Below are 22247 nucleotides of genomic sequence, written 5' to 3' on the forward strand. Positions count from 1 at the left end.
GCATCTGATTTTTCCTGTGGTAGGAGGTTACAGACTAAAATATTATTTCCTCAGGCATGAAAGCAGATAGTAAACAGGGTATTTTAAAGGCACAATTCATACTGTGAAGAAAATGATCACTTCATGGTCAACAAATAGGCCATCTGTGCAAAAGAAAACAGGCTAACAGTTTAGGACTTTAGTCTCTTGTGGCTCCACAAAGCACTGACCTCACTGGTGCTCACTCAAATTAATTGCCTTCCAGCTTGTGTTTTCTCATCACGGAAAACTCCTTTTCCCAATTCAAACCACGTGGGTTATAATGAGAAAACAAAAGCAAAAACTGCTCCCCACGCCCAAAGCCCCTTCTGTTAGGGATTCCAAGTGGACCCGAGAGAGCTGCTAGAGGGCTGGTCCTCATCACATACCATACAGGGGTGGAGGGCTTTTTGTTCTCATTTCCCCGCCTGTGAGAGGATACCCCTATTGTTTCTGAAAATGCTGACCAGTACCCAGACTTCTAGCAAAAATCCCTCTGCCCCTACAACTGCAGCAAACACAGGAGCAGAAGCAGCAGATAAGTGTTTTGATAAATTGCAAGATAGACAAGGCTTGCAGTGCCCCCAGAACTGCTGATAACAAATGCCTTTAAGATACAGCCTTTCCCATCCTAATCTACAAAGGAAACAGGAAAAAGGAACTTAAAACTCCCTGTGCTCAGACAAAAATGAGACTGCTACAGCTTGCTTCTGTGCTGTTCTTTCTTGCGTCTAACTTGTAAACAAGAGCTGGTAGAACATGCAAATGAAAAGTCACAAAGCTCTAGGTTTCTGAAAGGATCCTTGGGACCTCATGCTCATCTGTGGATGCTGGATGGAGAGATTCGGGAAAGCATGGACTCTTTAGCCAGCTTAGTTCTCTGTGGAGTCAGCTTGCTCCTTTCTGGTAAGTTTTGGCTTTATGTTTTTAATTTTGAAAATTTAAAGACACAGTGGCATTTAGGCTTCTCACCGAATCTTAGTTGTGATTATCCAGGCTGTGGCATTGGCACTATTCCTTTGTGATTCTTCATTCAGTATATGCAGGGATTGAAATTCATTCCTGTGGCATGAACTGGTTTTCTAGAATTTCTCTTCTGGGCGATTTCCCCGCCTGATGCCACAGACTCAGTGAGGACAGATTAAGTCACTTTAGTAGAAGAAATTAGCTTATGATGGTATACTGAATTACTTCTGCTACTCATTCAGGAGTACTCCCTTAGTAATAAATGAACAAAACCTGGTTAAACCTGCTTCAAAGAAAATCTTCAGTAAGTTTTTGAAAATGAAATTCATGCCGAGTATTATGGTTACCCGGCTGAGATGTCTAGACTAATAACCAAAATGCTTTTCCATAAATATTTCATGCTTCAATCCTATTTTAATCAAAGCAGTCAAATTCTGGACTACTTCTTTAATCTGGGTCATGGAAATTGGGACTGTATAATTTTTGTTTTATTTGTTTGAAATCTGGCATATAATCATTCATAGAGTATCTATTGGGCCAAAGAAGCTAAATCCTAGGCCAGTGACCAAGGTCACTGGGCACAGGAGACGACTGAGACCTGTCTCGGTGTTAAGGAATGGTTGGGAGAATGTATTTGGGCTTAGTACATGCACTGCACAGATGCTTTACACAGTGGTGTGCGGCTGGAGCTCACTCAGCACAAGACACAGGCCTAAAGAGGCATCAAAACCTGAACTGCAGATCACAACACGTCATCATCATCATTGCTCTCTCCCTTTTGGTTTGAAAACATTCTAATTTGTATAATGAAAAACTGAATTGATAATGGAAATAAATTTGGAAAAATACATTTAATGGTACTGGCTATAATATAGTAAGATAATTTGATTCAAATATACATAAGTATCTGTTATGTTACTTTTTTATTGCTCTATGTTTAAAATAGAGTCGACCACAAAATGTATACATACTTCAGGAAAAGGAAAACTTGTACAAATACAAGATACTTTGGGTCTTTACAGTTATAAGAGGTGCTCAAAGTGTTGGCCATTAGTTTCCAGACATTTATTAATATGGCTTGGGTAACCTTGGGTATTGAGTTTGCTGCACACACATTTTCAATTTCTTATAGGTCTGGCAGTGTATAGTAGGTTTTCTGTGATATATGACATCCTTTAGGGTCCCCCATAGATAAAAGACTGCAGATGTTAAATCAGGAGAATGTGCACCTTATATGAGTTTTTCTTTGCATGAAATGTGTATACAGTTTTTTTGGCAGACTTTGTAATAAAGTACTAATAAAATGAAATTAATTCAATAAGATAGTAGAATTGCATATAAATTGTTTTTATAGCTCTTTAGTTTGCTTTCAACAACCATTGTATTTGGAATTTAACATAAGATTGTATAAGATTGTAACACAAATTGCTGAAAGTGAAAGATGATCTTAGATAATGATTTCAGTGTTGATATATTGTTTATATTAGTGTAGAGATTATGTTGTTTACTCCAATAATATGCACCCTTAAGTAGTTGGCATTATTTCCCAGTTTTGGTTTGTTTTCTAAGTTCTATATTTATCAGTGACATGAAATCTGGAGCTGATTCTACACTTGGAATTGTAATAATGTAAGGCCCAGGTGTCTGCAGTTGCTCCAATGCACCTTTTTGGTCAAATCCTATACATATTCACATGTGTACATGCACCCAGCCGTTCCAATTTATTATTGTCCTCTAAAATAACTGTGTTATGGTACTTTGTAACATAAGCTTTAAAACACATAAAATCAAACAAAAAGACCTGGGAAGGCTGGTGATACAGTGCAGTGGTAGAGAGAGCTTGCCTAACATTGCAAGGCCCTGGATTTGATCCCTAGCGCCATGAGAAAAGTTATATGACTCAAATAGCTGCTGCACATCTAGACTTCAGTTCCCTAACAAAACTAGCACTGACTTTGGGAGTAAGAGGGCCAAGGAGAGGGAGCAGGTCACACTCTTTTTAGAAAGAACAGGCACATTAAGGAAGTCAGTTACTGGAGTAAGTTTGTTGTTAAATCCTGACTTGCATTCTTGGTCTAAGTCACGGTGAACATGAATGCTCAAGGATTGGCCACTGCAGCGGTAAGAATCCAGTTTGTAGATGTCTGTAGCCATAGAAGCCTGTTCTAGTAGCCATACTCCACTGATAGACTACAGTAATGGACAAGGGACTTTCAACTTATAAGTTTATCTCTCTAGTCCAGTGGATGGTTTCACACTTTTTTTTCCTGAACAAACAAACAAACAAAAAATACGTCACATTTGCCTCGTTAAAGAGAGCTCTGGGGGCAGAGATGCTGACTCCTCCTGAGCAGTTGGAAGAGGTATGTGGCTTACACAAGCCTCCCACAAACTATCCCAGATTCTGGTGCTTGCCTCTCCCAATTGAGAACCATTGCCGATTTCAGCTTACAAACAAGTTCTACTAAACATATTACCTTTCTCCTGCTCTCCCAACCTCACCAAACCAGTTGTCTCTCTCTACAGAGGTGTGTGTGTGTATCCTCCAAAATCACTGTCTCTTTCTGCTCTGTCAGGGAATGTATTATATGATCAACTGATACAATGGGAGGTCTCTGGTCTCCTGTCTTTATCGCTTTTTCCTATCTTATCCTTTTAAACAACAAATGGATTCAAAGGTAGCAGCTATCTTATCTAGGGTGATGGAAGAAATATAGTTATTAGGTCAGGAAAGTGGTCTGAGGTGGAACCTCCTCATCTGGAACGGTCTTGGGAGGCTAGAGTCGATCTGAGTGGTCGGGGTGGTCTAGAAGGTGGGATCAGGAATGCTCTTCGGAATTACTATATTCTCCAATGAAGAATTTTGCTATCTTCACAGATGTTCCCTTCTAAGCACTGAATCTGTTGGGAGGTCTTAGCACTTTTCTTTCAGCCCTAACCTGGGAGAGCTTCCTGGAAAAGTTTAGTTCTCCCAAGACATCTCACCAGGAAGGATAGAGTCTTGCAAGTCTGTCCCAAAAGAATGTGTTATGTCCCCTGGGGGATTTAGATGGGTGGCCTGTGAATTCTGAAGTGATCACTCTTGTCTCCTGAAGCGCTAGCCCTCAAAAGATACCTCTGTGACTGTGTCACTTGTTTAGTCCCTGTAGATGGCTTACTGGTTAGTCTACAGAATCAGAATTGAACAGATTTCTCTAGGCTGGAGGAGTGGACCAAAACCAAAAGATACTACTTCAGATAGATAAGTGTCAAGTTCTGTGTTTGGGTTCACAAAACTAAATTATATACATTGAATTATATATGTATGTGGGAGAGAAGTGACTTGTTGAATGTTCTTGTGAATGATACCCAGGTTTTAGTGAGGCACGAAATTCATGTGCAGCAACACATACTCTTGTTGGTAAAAAGCAAGAAATGCAGTATAAGGTCCAAAGCAGAAGTCACTTTAGTATACTGCTTACAGTGTACCCATTAAGCAACCTACTAGGCAAGCAGAAGGAGTTAAAAAGCACAGATTATGTCACAGACCTGAGGTCATGATGTCAAAGACCAAACGGAATAACCATAAGCATATTATTCACCCTCTCAAAGCTACATTTTCTTTATCTTTTATGGATGAGGGTACCCATTTCTCAGGGTTGATATAAGGATCAAATGTTACATTGCATGTGAATTGCTTAGGCAGCAAGAACTCTTATTTAAGTGGAGCCAGTATTCTTACAGACAAAGTGTTGCTCTGGGGACCACCTTGCAAATCAAAGCTGATCGGGCCTTTCCTGGAATGTAGGTATGCCTCTGATTCCTGCATCTCATTATTGCAGCCTCCTTCTACATAACCTCAAACCTCAACATGATGCAACCCCTCAAATTTTGTGCTGGCCACTTCTCACTTGATAAGCCAGAATACTTCACCTACTGTACAGTGGATCTCCTTCTGATTCCTTCATCCCTGCTCATGGCCCATATAACTCAACCAGGCCCAGCTCTACAACATACACATTATTTTCCATTGGCTCTTGTTCTTACTGTTCTATCCATTTACAAATGACCCTTTTCAACTCCAATCTGTAAACACAATTCAACTGAACTTGCCTGGGCCAACTCTCCTGGCTGATGCTTTTCGCCTAATCTTGTGCAGGTCACAAAGGCTATCTCTTTTAGCTTTGGAATTCTAGATTTAGCTCAAATAGCTTCTCAACTCTTGGAAATAGATGTTATTTCTTTGGTCCTTACTGCATTGATTTTAGATGCTTAGTAATTTTTATTGAATGGAGTATGATAGTCATTGTAGGTAACTGTTGGTACTCTACAGCATACCTAAAGGAAAAGGGAAACATTATAGATTTTTTAGCCATGTTAAAATAATAATAATGATAATAATAATAATAATAAATTTCATATACACTGCAAGTAATATTCATTCTTACCCTAAAAAGTTGGTTGTGTTAAAAATTTCATGTAAACATGGTAAGAAATTTCTTTCCTTTTTGTGGAACATAAAAGAGATACCCACAAAGTGTTTAGCTAGAGCATTGATTAGATTAGGTGTTTTGTGGTTGAGTATCACATATACATATGCACATTTTTTATGCAATAGATATTTATCAAGTTTTGGATGCTATTCATCCATTCTTTCAATCAGTAATGACTTGAGAGGGCTTATTTGGGGCTGTGTACTGCACTAGGAAAATAAACAAAGATGAATCATTTCCTCCTTTCTAAGCTTACATTTTAGTGGAAAAGATAGATATAGGCAGATGAATTGTAAAATTTGGTGATTAATTGTATAACAGACATTACATAAAAGAGGTATTCACAAAATCTGAACCTATTGAAGTCTATAAAAATTAATGTAAAGTGAAACATCTAAATTAAACATAAATATTTCTGTTTATTTTTTCCAGCTAAGGATCAAAACTAGGGCCCCACACATGGTAGGCAAACACTCTACCACTAAGGTAAACTTCAACCCTTAAATATTTAATTAAATACTTAAAAGCATGGTATCAAGTTTATTAATTGTTAAATTGAATACAAAGAAAATGAATGATAATTGAAAGCAACCTGTAGGTTGAATTTTTCTCACTTTTCTAGAACTCTTAAAAATAGTCATAAATATTGTCCCAAATCATACCCACTTATAACTATGAGTTATGCATAGCCAAATGATGCAGTAGCTTGTGCCTGTGATCCTAGTACTCTGGAAGACTGTAGCAGGAGGATGATCAGTTTGAGATTAGCTTGGACAATTTATTGGGCTTAGTAAGACCCTGTCTCCAAATTTAAAAGGTTGGATGTACTTTTAGCTCAATGCAAAGTCCCTGGGTTCAATCTTCAGTACAGGAAAAAAAAAAAAGAAACAAACAAAAAAAGAAACAAAAAAGAAAAAAACAGAAAAACCAAGAAAATTTCTCATGAAGGTGGTATGTGAAAGAGCAGGGCAAGCTTAAGAAAGTTGAGTAAAGTTACAATATTATAAGATGGAATAAGGAATTAAAGTTGGGGTCAGATTAGGAACCACCTTGCACATTATTTTAAAAAGCTTCTGCTCATTCTGTTCACAGTGAAATTTGTCAAGGGGTTTGTCTTATTGTAGCTGATTTATGCTTTAGAAAATTCATTGCAATAATCATGTGTAAGATGGATTAATGTGCCAGAGACTGTGGGCTCCAATTGTATCTGGAAGGGTGAGAAAGATGGTGGAGAAAAATCATTGCTTCAGCATTCTGGAGTGGATAATGGTGGTACTATTCAATGTGCTGGGAAACATGCCAGAAGGGACTGATCGGAGATGGGCTGGAATGGAGCAATGAACTTGTACATTTTGATTTTGAGGTTCCTTGTAAAGGGAGATATTTAGCAAAATTTGTCTCTCCAGATCTGAAGCCCCACAAAGGGAATTGAGTATGGGATTGAGAAATAGAAATCTTTGATTTATGATAAGCGAGGCCAAGGTCATGGACACAAACTAAGATTTCAGTGAAGGGGAGAGAAAAGAGGAGATAGCCAAGGATTTAACGAAGAAGCAGTCAGGGAGCAACCAAGCCAATCTGATTTTTTTCCTGAGATTTTAGAGAATTGGTGTTGTGATGAGCACAGAAGGAGAGAGTCTTAGGAAGGGGACAGTAAGGTGGGATCAGCAAGGTGACACTCTCCAGGCCTGGAGTGGGGCAGCAGCCTGCAGATGTGTTATTTATCGAGAGCCTGGGCTCATTATGGAGCCAGAGCTGGAAGGGTGTCTGAAGATCAGCTGGCATCACTCTCAGCCTTCAGGAAAGGGAATGTCTAAAGTTGCCTCCCCTATATCTGGAATTTGTAACTGACAGCCCAATTCCCACCAGTCTGGCCAGGCTATTCCTTAACTCACATCACACATGCACAATGATTTTTAGGTCCAGCCCAACCCACTTCCCTCTGGACCCACTCCCACAGCCTCTTTGTGTCCTTTCAGGAATCTGACTATCTTGGCTCCTTCTCAAAGACCGCAGCAGCAGGTGAAGACATGGATCTGCCAGATGGGCAGAGTGCTGACTCTTTCCAACACACCTGCTGACTGTGTGTGTACATGGGTGGGGGTAGTACATTCCCATGGCCCGGTAGCTTCATATCCAACATGGCACGGAGGTGACAAAGACAGAGAGAAAAAGTGAGGACCAGCCGAAGCTGCCAGCCAGGCATTGGGCTGAGGGACATCACGGGCAGCTGCTGTTTGCTCACTGCTTATCCCAGCCCCTGTCCAGGGCTTGACCAGTGATGTGTGTGTGGTGGTCACACCCATCTCAACAGATCTGTCAGCTTTCCCGCTTTTGTTAGCGGGTGATATCATGCTTCCTGGGGGGAGTGCTGGAAGACAATGCTCCGCCACTTTCCTCCAGATACAATAGGCGGAGTCAGGAAGGCAGTATTGACATTGCTAGGGCTGGGGAGGTACTCACTGCTCTGTGGCCGTCAGATGGTGGACCAGCTTAACCTTGGCACACAGGGCCTGGCTTGTGCAAGGCGTCTGGTTGCAGAGCCAAAGGGGACTCCACCCTGGGGACAGGAGTACTTTAGACATCTGGTAATCTTGGGATGGGCTTCAAATTCCAATCCTTGTGTCAAAAACAACCACAAAACAATAGTACCAGTAATAACAAAAATGACTACCGTAGGTTGAATGCCTCTATGTGCCAAGTGTTTAATATGATTTTCAATTTCTCACAACAGCCTGGTGGAATATACATTTTGGTTCCTTTTTAAATAGGCGAGGGTAAAGGTTAAATGAGTTGTCCAAAGTTGAAATAGAGTGGATATCTATTATTTTGAACTGCTTAACATTCCTGCTTTCTTTCTTTGTAATTCTGTTGTTTTGTTTTGAGACAGTGTCCCACTAAATAGGCTGGTTTTGAACTCATAATGTAGCCCAGGCTGGCCTCGAAGTCATGATAATCCTTCTGCCTCACCCTCTAAAGTGCTGGGATTCCAGGCATGCCTCACCATGCTTGGCCTCTTTCTGTGTAATTCTGAATGAACTGCCAACTGCTGATCCAGCATGTCCCCTCTATCGACGGATGGCTGTTGGTTCAAACTGAAGGTGCAGATCCAAGGGAGCCATTTTCCCCGGGATTCATAAGGACTTTGAAAACAAGATGCCTCTTTCTTCACTGAGGACACTGTAATCCTGAAGCTGCCGGCTCTGAGGCAAGGAAAGGAAGGAAGCTGGTTTTTGTTAGGAGAGAATGAGTGACAGGCACTATGATGGTATTTGATCCCTGGGTCCAGTTTTTTGTTTTTTTGTTTTTGCTTGGGTTATTTTGAGTTGGTTTGTATCTCTTGAAAGTGAATCATCCTGAATGAGCGCGTGTTTCATTAGGAAATGATGCAGACAAGAGTTAAACTGAGAACGACCTGGGCCCATTAAAATACCTCATTGTGCAGTCTTCTAACTGGTCTTTCATGGTCATCTGAGGCTGAGCTTTGGAAAATGAGGCTAGCAGCATGTATTCGTGTTACTATGAGGAAGATTTCAAAAGAGAAACTACTTAAAAGTACTTAGGACAATGTTGATACTTGGTAAGAACTCAATAAAAATCAGATGTTCTTAATCAGTTGCTTTTAGATAAAACTGGACTATCTCATGTTACCTTATGCCCAGTCCTTCTGACACATGTCCCCATCTTGGAGGACACCCCCTGGCTTCCCTTGGTGACTTAAATCTGGCCTTGTGTAAAGGACAGAGAGTGACAAGTTCAGAGCTATTTGTTCTTGGGCTCTGTTAAAAAGTCTGGATTGTGAGGCAAGGAAATTCCTTTGTGACCCAACCAGCTGGTAAGACAGGGTAAGACACTTTTGTTACCCCTCTTTTTTCTCTTTTCTCTGGGTTTTGACTGAACAGAAGTTCTAGAATAATCTGTCACCTGCAGTTCCTCATATCATTTATCCCAAACTACTGCTTTCTAGTGCTTGACAATTTAGTGAATCCAAGTAGGATCTGCCTCACTCCTGATTAAGCTTGCTATTGGGTTTCTAAACCCAACCTGAAGCGTGTGCGTGTGTGTGTGTGTGTGTGTGTGAGAGAGAGAGAGAGAGAGAGAGAGAGAGAGACAGAGACAGAGACAGAGAGACAGAGACAGAGAGACAGAGAGACAGAGACAGACTATATGCATGAATAAATGTAGCTCTGCTTTCATTTCACCATATCTTTCATCTAACTCTTCTTTCTCATCGTCTCAGTTATTTGTGTTCATAACCCTCGCATCTGCAAAGCACTTACTAATCTTCTTGGGTTGATTTAAGCACCCACTCATTTTGCTATCAGTAGTTCCCACTTCAGAATCAAAGGAGGACAGCAGGTGGGAGTTGTCACAGCTTTTCAGACATCAGTCTTTGCCGACAGTACCAGCCTCCTGGGACTCTCACACCCTCATACAAGAGGCAGTTTCCAAGCTTTGACTGTCAAGCTTCCATGTCTCTGTATGCCGTTTCTTCTGCCCAGTGCCCATAAAACTTCACTTTCCTGACATATTCATGATTAGCTCAGCTGTCATTGGCGCTTGACCTTCTTGTATGTGTTAAGGCCCTACCTTAGCATGAAGCAAAAATGTGTTCTGAGGGAAGAGGTATTTGTGCACATAGGTTGCCAGAGATGGGACCCCAGGGACTAAGAGCAAGAGATCTGTACAAACATGTACTATCAAGGTGACCATTGCCACAGAAACCTGGTGCTCCATACTTTGAGGTCTTATAAAATGATACTCAGAAATATCCCCCTAGGAAGAGAGGGAGAGGCCATTTGCCATCCTCCTCCTCTGTTTAAGGATTATATGGCTAAGAAGTGAGGTATACTTGGATGGGCTCTGGGTGAGCTCCATAGAGATTGAATCTATTGGGAACTCAGAAGTGGACTCTGAAGGAGCAATTGGAAAGAGCTGGAATGGAGGTGGGTTAGTACTAATTCTCGAGAGGTGTCAAATGCACCCTGTGCTGTCAGAATATTTAGAACACTAAATTGCAGTGTGCTGTTTGTTGGTTGGTTTTGTCCACTGGCCATGAGCTGCGTTTGGTATTTCAGTGACTTGTAGCACTGGTCATACATAGTACACTAGTGCTGGCAGAGAAAGGCATTAATAAACAGCTTTCTGTGGATTGAATGTTGAGTCAGAGCTTCTGTAAATGTATTATGTGCTATACTACTTGCCTGCAAGATGGTTTTATGGGGTGTTTAGCAGGATATTTTTGTGGTGCTGCGGATTAAACTTAGGGCATCAAGCATGGTAGGCAACTGCTCTATTACTGAGCTAGGCCTCTGTCCCCTAGAAGAATATTTTAAATTATAATTTTTTTTGGTACCTGGGATCAAACTCAGGACCTTGCACTTATGAGACAGGCAGCGGCACCACTGAGTTAAATCCTTGGCCCTTAAAAAATAGTTTTATATAATATATATAAATATATAATGAAGTATGTAATATATATACACACATATCTATCTGTACACATCTATAGATATCTATGGATAGATATGTGTGTATGTATCATATTTATCATGTGATTTATTGAATATTGTTCAATATGTTGCTAAGAAAATAAGTTAATTAAAAATTAGTTAACAGAATAAATTGTATAGGCAGTTTGTAGACTTAGTAAGAATCATGAAAACAGTGTATGAATGCAGCTTGGGAGACTTATCTCTAACCAAGTGAGTCAGCCACTTCAGTCTTGTCCTTTTTGGAATTGTGTATGTGTGTGTATCCAAATAAATAATGTAAAAACAATTTGGGCACAGAGTTAGTAAGTACTACGCTAGTGACATGAACAAAGCAAAAGAAGCTCGTGGAGTGATGAGAATTCTCACTTTAATCTTGCCTCTCTTGGGAAACCTGGGATGCAGACATTTATGAGTAAAACTCTAGAAAAACCTAGTTTACCCCTTAGACACAGTGAGCATTCTTCAAAAGGGTCTGGCAGTCACTGAACAAACCAGTAGGCTCTGCCTGTTAGTGGAAGAGTGGGAAGTTAGTTTTGTGCATTCATTCAAGCTAACATTTATCTTTGCTCTATTCTGGGAATCTGCTAGGCATTGGTTCTAAGGTCGTTAAGAGAGGCACCTCTAGCAGCTTGCAGTCTGGTAAGTGAGAAGCCCTGTTCTAACAGAGGCAGACAGAAGCATGGCAGCCACAGAGAGTAATCTTGGGAGAGGAGAGGATGATGTCTCACAGAGAGGGTCACATCTGAGAAATAGTGGGTAGAGTTAAGCCTTATAGAAAGTTAGTCGTAGAGGCAGAGGGGAAAGTATGAAAAATGCTTTGTGGAGCTCTGTGTGGTTTCACTGCTGGGTGCATTGAAGGAGGTAGCAGGGTGTAAAGTTTGGAAAATGGCTGGAGAAGAAGGTAATGTATCTTGAAGTTGGCTGAAAGGCAGGGCTAGAAACACTTATGTGGAAGCTTTAGGATGTAGTATGAAGAAACTATGTGAGGAAGTGAGAAGGCCCAAGCCTTTCTGGAGAGCAAGATGACAGGGAAGTAGGTCTGGGAACACTTATCCTGAGAGGTGATGCAGGTAGAGGAAAAGGAAAGGAAAGGTCCCAAAAGGATGAGCCAAAGGAAAAAGGAGTTTCAACCACATAAAAATTTGTGCAGGCAGGAGCAGGGGAGAGAGAGCTTGAGGAACACGACTATTAGGGGTATTGCAAATGTTTTGTAGTGAGTAAACATAGGCATGGGTTGAGGAGTAAGTAGAGATAAGGAAATGGGGCAGGTGAGCCTAGATTGCTTTCTGAGAGCTGTGTTATGGACTGGAAGCTCCCTATTTCTATGTTCTTCCAGTTGGATTAGGGGGCTGAGCTGGTAGGAGAAGGGGTCAGGTCCTTCTCTTTGCCATCGTTGGCTTAAGGTGCAAGAAGTTTATGTATTACTGACACTCCCCACTTCCTCTAGATGTGGTCCCCAAATTGCATGACCTAAAGGGTTATTTAGAGTTTGTAAATATATGGTAACGGGATAGATGTTTTAGAGGGTCCATACACTATTACCTAGAATAGTTGAACTAAGATTTAAAAAAATTATTTCTCTGAGCATTTAAAAAAAATCTAGTGTTTTTGAAGTGTCTTTACACAATACCAATTCCAGGAGAATAATAGAATCCTTTCATAAATTTTAATTTGTTTACTACTAGTATTATTTTGTAAGATACAAGGTCTCACTGTATTTCCCAGGCTGGCCCTGAACTCCTGAGCTCAAGTAATCTCATCTCAGCCACTGGAGTAGATGGGACTTCAGGCCTGTGTACCATGCCCAACTCAGCCTTTTTAGAAAACTAGGTATCACATAGACCCAATGTTCTGTATCTGTAGAAGTGCTCATTCAAATCAACCTGCTCATTTAACACGCCCTCACGATGAAGCCCAGAGAGTTCAGCACTCAAATTCACTCTTCTCATTAGAGCCTAAATTTTTTCACTTTAGTAGAATGTGGAAAGAAATGTAAACTGGAGTTTTTCTTTTTTTTTTTTTTTATTGAGTTTATTGGTACATTTAGGGATACAGTACAGTTACATTCATTGTTGGGATCATGTACCTTTACATGGCAAGTCTTGATTCTCATTTTTTTCCCCTTACCTCTGCCCTCCCTTCACCCCCTCCTCCCCTCCCCATCTACAAACACTTTATTTTCATCTTTTCATTCTCTCACATTTTTTTCTTTTCCCTTTTTGTTCTTCCCCTACGTATCACACCTTCCCTACACCTTTAGCTCCTTTCCTCCCATTTCTAAATGTCAGTAATCTTATTAGAATCTTATGCATTGTTGCAGAATATTCACACCAGGGAAACTATTTGGTATTTACACATGTGGGACTTATTTATTTCACTTAGGAGTATATCTTCAATATGTATCCATTTTCCTATGAATGAATCTATTCTCTCGCTCTTTATGGCTGAGTAATATTCCATTTTATAGAAAAACCACAACTTCTTTATCCAGTTTCCAACGGATGGGCAAATAGGTTGTTTCCAAGATTTAGCTATTACAAACTGTGCCGCTATAAACATGGGTGCACATACTTCTCTGTGATATGATTCTTTTAGTTCTCTTGGAAAGATACCCAACAGAGGGATGGCTGGGTCAAATGGAACCTCCAGTCCAAGCTCTTTGAGGTATCTCCATATTGATTTCCATAGTGGTTGCACTAGTCTGCACTCCCACCAACAATGGAGGAGGGTTCCTTTCTCCCCACAACCCCGCCAACATTTGTTATTGTGTGATTTCTTGATAGCAGCCATTCTTTGTGGGGTGAGGTGGAATCTCAGTGTTGTTTTCATCTGCATCTCTCGAATGACCAGTGATGTGGAACATTTTTTCATATATTTTCTTGCTGCTTTCACTTCTTTGTATGAGAAATGTCTGTTCATTTCGGATGCCCATTTTTGGATCGGGTCTTTATATTTGGGGGGACTGATTGTTTTGAGTTCTTTATATATCCTTGATAATAGTCCTTTGTCTGAGGTACAGCTGGTAAAAATTTTTTCCCACATTGTAGATTGTCTCTTAGTTCTGCTAATGGTTTCTTTTGAAGTACAGAAGCTTTTTAGTAAGATGAGATCCCAGTTGTTGATTCTTTCTGCTAGTTCCCGTGCTACTGAGGATTTGTTCATAAAGTCTTTTCCTATACCAATGTCTTCCAGAGTTCTGCCTAACTTACTTTCCAGCAAGTTTAATGTTTCTGTTTTAATATTTAGATCTTTAATCCATTTGGATTTTAATTTAGTGCATGGCGAAAGATAAGGGTCTAATTTTAATCTGTGACAGGTTGATATCCAGTTTTTCCAACACCATTTATTAAAGAGGCTATCTTTCCTCCACTGAGGATGGTGAGCTCCTTTGTCGAAGATGAGGTAGCTGAGTACATCTGCATTTGTTTTTGTGTCTTCCAGTCTGTTCCATTGATCCTCAGGCCTATTTCTTTGCCAGTACCATGCTGATTTTATCACAGTGGCTTTGTAGTATAGTTTCAAATTGGGAATTGTTACACCTGGTGCCATGTGACTGTTGCCTATAATGGCTTTTGCTATTCTAGGTCTCTTGTGGTTCCAAATGAATTTTTGGATTCTTTTTTCTAGTTCTGTGAAATATAGTGTTGGAATTTCAATTGGCATTGCATTGAATGTATATAGCAGTTTCGGTAGTATGGCCATTTTCACTATGTTGATTCTTGTAAACTGGAGTTTTAAGCAGAGACTTTGTAGTCATACTGCCCGAGCTTGCATCCCAGCTTTTCTTACACAGTTATTCTAGCATAGTAAACTACTTGCAAAACTCAGTGCCTAAAGCAATACTTAAGATTCCCTGTATTTTGGGGGGTCATTCAAGGTCCATCATAGCTATGTTTGGCACAGGTGAATGGTTCTTGCTTAGCAAGCTCATTCCCCAGCAGGTGTGTCAGTTGTCTCAAAGGCTCTGTTCATATGTCCTCCTCCTTGTCGGCAGATTGCCCAGCACGGCTGTTTTCCTGGTGATGTTAGAGACACAGAGGGCTAACTAGAAGCAAGAAATCAAGCGAGGTTTCCTAGGCCTGGGCTTAGAGCTGGGACACCCTCACTCCCAAAGTGAGGTGTCAAGTCTAAACTCAGAGGCTCCCATGAGATCAAAGCAACTGTGTGAATGTGAGGCGGGCTGAATATTTGGGACCAATAATTCAACACATTACAGTCACTAACAGATTTGGTGGTGTAAGTTACTTCGCTACACCTGTAAAATATGCATCTGAGTAGTACATAGTGCCTCATGGGTTATGCTGGAAAAGAGTGAGTTAGTTGTCAAGCCCTTTGGAGCAAGGCTTAAATTTAGAAAACATGTAGTCAATGTTAGTATTGTCACTAATAGTATCCCCATCTGAGCATTGCCATTCATGCTTGTTTGGGGCTGCATAACTAGAGTGGCTGTGGAAAGGTTAGAATGGGCTCCTCAGACTGGTCTGGTGTCAGCCCATTCTCCACCACAAGGGCTCAAAGCAGTGACCTTCTGATGAGCCCTCAGATCATTCACTTATAACTTTTTCTCTCTCAACCTGTAAGTGTTTCATAGGCACAGAGACCAGGCCCCAGCAGCATGGGGCCCCATCTGCCTGACCTTCCCAAGCACTTCCTGTGCACCTCACAGTCAGCTGTGCTTTCCACAGAAACCGCCTGACATGAGGTGTGGAACTGGAGCCAGAAACACACAACAGCTGCAGATCCTCAACCACATTCAGAGCCTGTAGTAATCTTCTAATAGGCCAGGGCACAGCCGCAGGATGACTCCAGCATGCACAAACCATCAGCAAAGTGTGAGCCCAATTTGAGTAATGCATGAGTCCATCCAGCTGCTTCTGAAATCAAACAAAAGGCAGTGTTATTGCCAGCTGAGGGGAAAAGTCATCTTTAAAGCATCGTCGTTTTCCTATTGAGTCTGAGGACAGTCGGGCCCTTGAATTAGCTTCTATTAAGAACACCTTTTTTCTTTCCTGTAGATCACTGTCTGATGAAATTCATAGTTTGTAACTCCTACCGAGTCCACCTCTCACCTTATGGCTAACTGGTTAAGAGCACAGATTCTAGGAGTAAATAAATCTAGGCTAGAGCCCCACTCAACAATGTGATAACAGTGGGGCCTTGGATGAGTTATTTTACCTTTGTGTAGGATGATGATGATGATGATGATGATGATATTACCTACCCCGAAGAGTGGTGAGGACTATGTGACATGAAGAAATTGAAATGCTTAGCAGAATACAGGGTCATAAGAAATGCTCAGGAAATATTAGCTGTCATTATTATTTCTAAGTCTCTCTGTGCGATGTAGATAGTTGTTTCCATGATCACCCAATCTCCAATAATCTGCACATAGTCATACCCTGTTAGCTGTGGTTTTTATTTCTGTAGTTCAGTTGCCTGTAGTTAACTTTAGGCCCAGGATTTTATGTGGAAAAGTCTAGAAACAACTCATAAATTTTAAACTGCCCTCATTCTAACATGAAATATCTCCACTCTCTTGCTTTGTCCCATCCAGGAGGTAAATTATGCCTTCCTCCATCCACACTGTATATGACACCTGTCTGCTAGCCACTTAGTACTTACCATATTGGCTGTCATGGTATTGCGGTGCTTCTGCTCAAGCAACCCTGTCTTTCTTAATCCTGGTTCCAAATGCTACAGTAATGATCCTGACAATTTGGATTTATCAAAGACAAGCTGTATATAAATAAAAAAGTTTTTTATTGACTCAAGAAGGAAAGAAAAAAAAAACCCTTGAATGTCAAGTTGCTAAGATCTATAGTAGGAATGAATCTTCTGTCTGGGAAATTGTGATGAAGGTACAAAGTTCGTGCTTGTTTTGTTGTCATATCCCGGGAGTTACTGGCCTTGGTGTGTGACTGCTTAGTTAAGATGGAAATGACATTACGTTTATGTGTACATAAGAACGAACAGATCATGTGTAGTGTGGGGTTTGGTATATTCTCTGGTGTTAACCTTCCACTGGGGAACTTGAATTAAACCCTCCATGGATAAGAGGGACTGCATAAATGTTATTCTATTCCAGCCCACCTCAACATATCTCTTCACATCCCATCACCTTCTATTCTGTAAATACTTTTTGTTCTTTTAATCATGCTCAGCTCTGAGTCGGATACTTTTAAGGCACAAACATGAATAACGCATAAACCTTGGTTCTAAGGAAGTTGTTGTTAGGATGTGAGCCACAACAAGACGTTCAGTGGTTTCTTGTTACAGTAGTTTTATTCTACAAATCATGAACACAAAGCTAGGTTCCTGCAAGCCTCTGGTTATATTTTCATCAGCAGATCACAACATAACCCTGTTTGTATGTGTTTTTGTCTAAGGAAAAATCACTTAAAATATGTGGCTTATTCATCATCACTAAACTCATCCGCCTGGACGAGGCTTATCTAACAACATTTTTCCTCCAGAGTACTTCTTCTAATCTTTGGAATCACTGTCTTCTAATGCTTTGGAATGCTAGACAGCACATTAGCACTATGCTTGGGGTCCATGGCAAATTGAGAAGTTTCCCACAAAAAGTACAAAATTGCAAAAATGTGGCAGTAAATATATCACAAAAAGGATATTTGTTTATAGTATGAGAGCTGAACAGAAGGGTGCCTGGTCCAACTCATCTGGAACTTGAGTATGTCAGGACTCTGCATGCGTTCAACTGACTGGGAAACACTCACTGTCAGAACTGATTTTAAGTAACAATTACATTTCAGCTAACAGGCAAATTCACAGATGTAGAATGCGTAAACAATGAGGGCAGAGTGTATATACATGTGCTCAGACGGCAGTGAAGTTGCCACAGTACAGTGAAGCAGAGGGCAAGGCAGCCCAGAGGAGAAAGCAGAGCCTATCCAGCCTGGGTAGTCAGGCTCCACTAACTGAAACCAGATTTTTCAAACATGAGATGTGATTAAAAAATGTGGTGTGTGCTTCAAAAAATGTACGATGTGTGTTAAATTATTACAATGAAACACAGTTTCGTTAATCCCTCTCAAAATACTCCCCCAGGCCTTGGACACACATCCTATCATTCTTGCCACTTTCTTTTGCCACTTTTTCTTTTTTGTTGTTGTTTTTCTTTTTTCATTAGTATATGTTTGCAATACAAAATAATTACAGTCATCTTGGGGAGTTGGTCTTGTCACACTCTGAAGCAGTTGTAAATGTCTTTATTTTGTAAGTGTCTTTTGTTGTGCTGTCATGGCTGCCTTGATGTCCTGAATTCATTGGGAACCTTTACCTTTCATGGTCATTTTGCCTTTGGAGAAGAACCAGAAGTCACACTATGCCAGATCTGGTGAATTATACAGCTGAAACCATACCATAATTTTTTTTTTAATAAGCCTGCTTTTCATTGGATGGAACTTTGGAGCAGCAACCTTATTTTTGATCATACCTTGTAAACACAGTCACAAAAGGACTTGCAGAGTTCCTTCAAAAAGTATTAAGAATAGCAGAATTGGTGTGTTCAGTGTGAGGGTGAGTTTCTTGATTGAGTTTAATGGCAATGTGTCCTTTACTATAACACATTTTAAAAAATTTAATCATTCAACTTATTTTTGATCACCTCTTAAAGGACATTTTTTTACAAGAGAGACTGGAATAATGGAAGCATGGGGGGATGAGAATATGTGGCTAAATACTTTTCTGGGACCATGCACATCTTTTTTGCTTGTGCAAAAAGTGGAGAAGATATTTTATTGGGTGGGTATTGGACAAGCCCTTGAAATAGAGAACAGAGGATGCAGAAAATCCAAAAGGCATCTCTGCATAACAAGATAGGTGAGCCACCTGCTGTAGCCAGATTACCTAACAGGGAGCCAGTGTGTGTGGAACAGTGCATTAGTCAACCTTTTTGTCACTGTGAAAAAGTACCTGAGAAAATCTGTTTAAAGGGGGAAAGGTTAATTTTGGCCCATGATCTCAGAGGTTTCAGCCCGTAGCTGGATGGATTTACTGGCTTAGGTCTTATTGTGTTATCCATTCTCAATTTTAAGAGGCTTTGTCCAAGTGTCCACCCAGTAAAATATCTTCTCCATGTTTTGCACAAGCAATAAAGATGTGCAAGGCCCCAGGGACTAACCACTCTCTATCACTGCTTCTGCCAGAATAAGTGTTTTCTCATCCAAGAAGCATGATCCCTGATTTCTGCAATTTCTGAGGAGCCCAGTCCAGGATCTAGCACATTAGATATTCAATAAAGTGATGACTTTAGGGGGAAAGTGACATTTTTGTAATGTTTCCATCCACAAAATTGATGTGTAATTTTAGTTATTGTTTTTTGTTACATTTCACAGCAGAGTTTTAAAACTTTTTATTCTGTAGGTTTTAAACTTTGCTTTCTAACAACTCTTATCAAAACTCCCAAAGATATTGGTTAACTTAACAGAGTAATTACCTCAAAGATAAAGATATCTTTAGCAGGAAGAATAGCTAATAAAATTCTGAGAAAAACAGAGTAATGTCTTGGGAATAACTACTACAGTTATTAGTCTACTAGACTTACTTATTGTAGGGTACAATCCTATAATAACAGTGGAGTGTGGTGCCAAGAATATAGACACACAGATCAATAAAATAGGAAGACTTCAGTTTGTTTAAAAATTTAATATCTTACAAAGGCCTCTCAAGTCAGTGGAAAAAGGAGTAGTGGTTGTAGGAAAATTGGTTTCCTGTTTGGGAAACAAAGAGTTGTTATAAAAACCCATCTCTTATCACACACCAAAATACATTTTGAATGCATTAAATATTTTAAAAATCAAGCCAACACAAGAAGATGGAGGTTAATTATATTGAGGTTTCATATGACTTTTTAGGATTAAAAAAAATGGAAAAACCAGGAAAATAAAAAATCAATATAACTGACTGTGTAAATATTTAAAAAGTGCATTAATAAGCAAAATTAAAGTCAAAGAACAAAATGAGAAAAATACCTGCTACAATTATGCCAAGTAAAAGATTAAAATAACTTGTTTAAAAAAGCTGAGTGAAATTGATAGCATAAAATAAACATCACTAGAAAAAGAAAGGAACAAATAATTCACAAAAGAAGGAAATTCAAATGGCTAACAAGCATGTGAAAAAGTTCACTAAGACGAATTAAAATTGAATCAAAACACGGTACTGTTTTTCTAGGTCAGAAAAGCAAAGATTCAAAACAAGTGAGGACACTTAATAATACTCCAGGTCCGTGGAAGGTTCACCCTCATACACTACAGCTTTTTAGAAAGAAACTTGGCAATGTAGAGCAAGAGTCTGTAAAATGTTATGGTAAGATTAAATATTCAGGATATGAAATCATTTAATTTCAACGTGTAAAAATCATGTATGTTGGTTTCTGAAGTTTCTCCCTACCAATATTCTAGAGAAAAAAAATGAACATTATTCATCAAAATGTTAGCATGAGTTAAAATGTTCTTTTCTAAACATGTCTTTTCACTGTGTTTGGATAAGCCTGATCCAGTTTTTAAAAAAGGATTTCATAATAAGGAATATAGAGTTTATATGAAGACTAAAATACTATAAAATACATTTCCATGACTTCAGGGGTACTTTTTGATTATTTTAATTCCCAAATCAGTATCATCTAATGTGCTAAAATAATTATAAAAGGACCAACATTTATCAGGATAGCTGTCAGTTTTGAATACCTAAAATATTGATGACTATTGTCATATCCATTGATGCAATGTTATGACAAAAATAAAGAGAATTTAGAGTTAATTTATTCCCTAAAGATTTTAGGTTTCTTTCTTTTTTTTGCAACAGAACCACTGAGCTAAATCCCCGGCCCTCCCTAAAGATTTTAACTGGGGTAGTTAGATGACCAATTGAAATAAGACAGTGAGAAATGTTTCTTTCATAGCATTCAGTTAATTTTAGAAAATTGGGAATAAAACTATGAAAATGGGAACTCTGGATAGTTATTTAAACTGTATTATTCATGTGCTTTGGCTTTATTAAAATTGTGCAGTTTGATGATTACAAAAGACATTCTTGGTCATGTAGAAAACATACATACAGAAGAACATTCTTAAATCCACTTGGTAGTCCTAAACAGATATAAGAATATAAGATATAATGATATAAGAAGATATCCACATATATGAAGAGGGAAAGAGAATAAGAGACAGAGACTTGTTTGGTTGTTTGTGTTAAACATCTATTATCTGTTATCTTTAAACAGAAACATGGCTGTGCATGCTGTTTTGTGATGGTAATCAAGAGTCAGAAAAATAGAGACGTAAACCATAGGATTACTGACTACAAACCAGAATGACCCCATAGAAAGTGAAGGCAAAGAGCTAATATAGGTTCTCGGATGAATGAGCAATGCCTGAAACAAATGCTTTCTTTAAAGTGCTGGACCTCCTCTTGTCATTTAGATCAACCCTGAAGGATGGAGTGAGAAATGGGAGGGTAGGTTCTAGAAATAGTACGAGAATGTCATAGATACATTATTAATAGAAAAAAATCTAGACAAGTCATGGCTTGCTTTTAGGGTCATGAAAGAGCTGAAAATGTCTAAAAATTCCCAGCATGGAAAAGGGAATGTCATGTGCCTCCACAATTTTCCACCATGGCCCCTTTTGGCATTGTTATGGCCATGGGACACACACCCTGAAAGCCAATGTTCTGACCTTATTTCTGCCCTTTAGTTCTCGTAACCAAATCGCTTACCAGAGCATGCTTCATCTGTCCTACTAGGCTGCAGGCCTGTGGCTGTGTACTTTCTTTAGGAGGCCCTAGCAGTTCTAAGAAGGTCCCTGAGGAGTTGCCACAGCTGCTAGGGAGAGGCTCATCCCTGAGAGCCTTGGCCTTCAGACCTCTAGTTAGCATAGTATTTCACTTGGTAAAAGGATGTCTAAAGAAGACATTGGGGGACTGCTAATATGAGTTGTGGGGTTTACTCTGACACAGACAGCCAAGGGCTGAAATGATAAATGGCTGTCTTGCATGAGGAGTTATTTGCCAAGGCAATATTGGTTAGAAGTACAGGACTGAAATTAAATATGACACATACAAAGTTGATTTGTATCTTCCACTTGCCATTGGCTAGAAACCGCATAATTGTGCCTGTGTGTAAAAGCTGATAATTTTTTTTTGTACTGGGGATCGAACTTGGGTCCTTGCACTTGAGAGGCCGGTGGCAGAACCACTGAGCTAAATCCCCGGCCCTCTGGTCATGTTTTTTTTTTTTTTTTTTTTTTTTTTTTTTTTTTTTTTTTTTTTGGGT

General features: G+C 39.6%; 1 protein-coding gene across 2 annotated transcripts in view; it reads left to right on the forward strand.

Annotated features, from left to right (window-relative positions):
• The first annotated feature begins 326 nt into the window (after positions 1-326).
• The window catches only part of Tek (TEK receptor tyrosine kinase), a 138927-nt gene continuing 117006 nt past the window's right edge, over positions 327-22247 (forward strand). For both annotated transcript variants that reach the window (XM_010627018.3, XM_010627019.3), the window contains exon 1: positions 327-924. In XM_010627018.3, the coding sequence (XP_010625320.1) occupies positions 846-924 (79 nt within the window). In that variant the 5' untranslated portion in view covers positions 327-845. The remainder of the gene's footprint in view (positions 925-22247) is intronic.

Source organism: Fukomys damarensis, unplaced genomic scaffold, assembly GCF_012274545.1.
Source record: "Fukomys damarensis isolate Sample0158 unplaced genomic scaffold, DMR_v1.0_HiC HiC_scaffold_36, whole genome shotgun sequence".
Taxonomy (NCBI): Eukaryota; Metazoa; Chordata; class Mammalia; order Rodentia; family Bathyergidae; genus Fukomys; species Fukomys damarensis.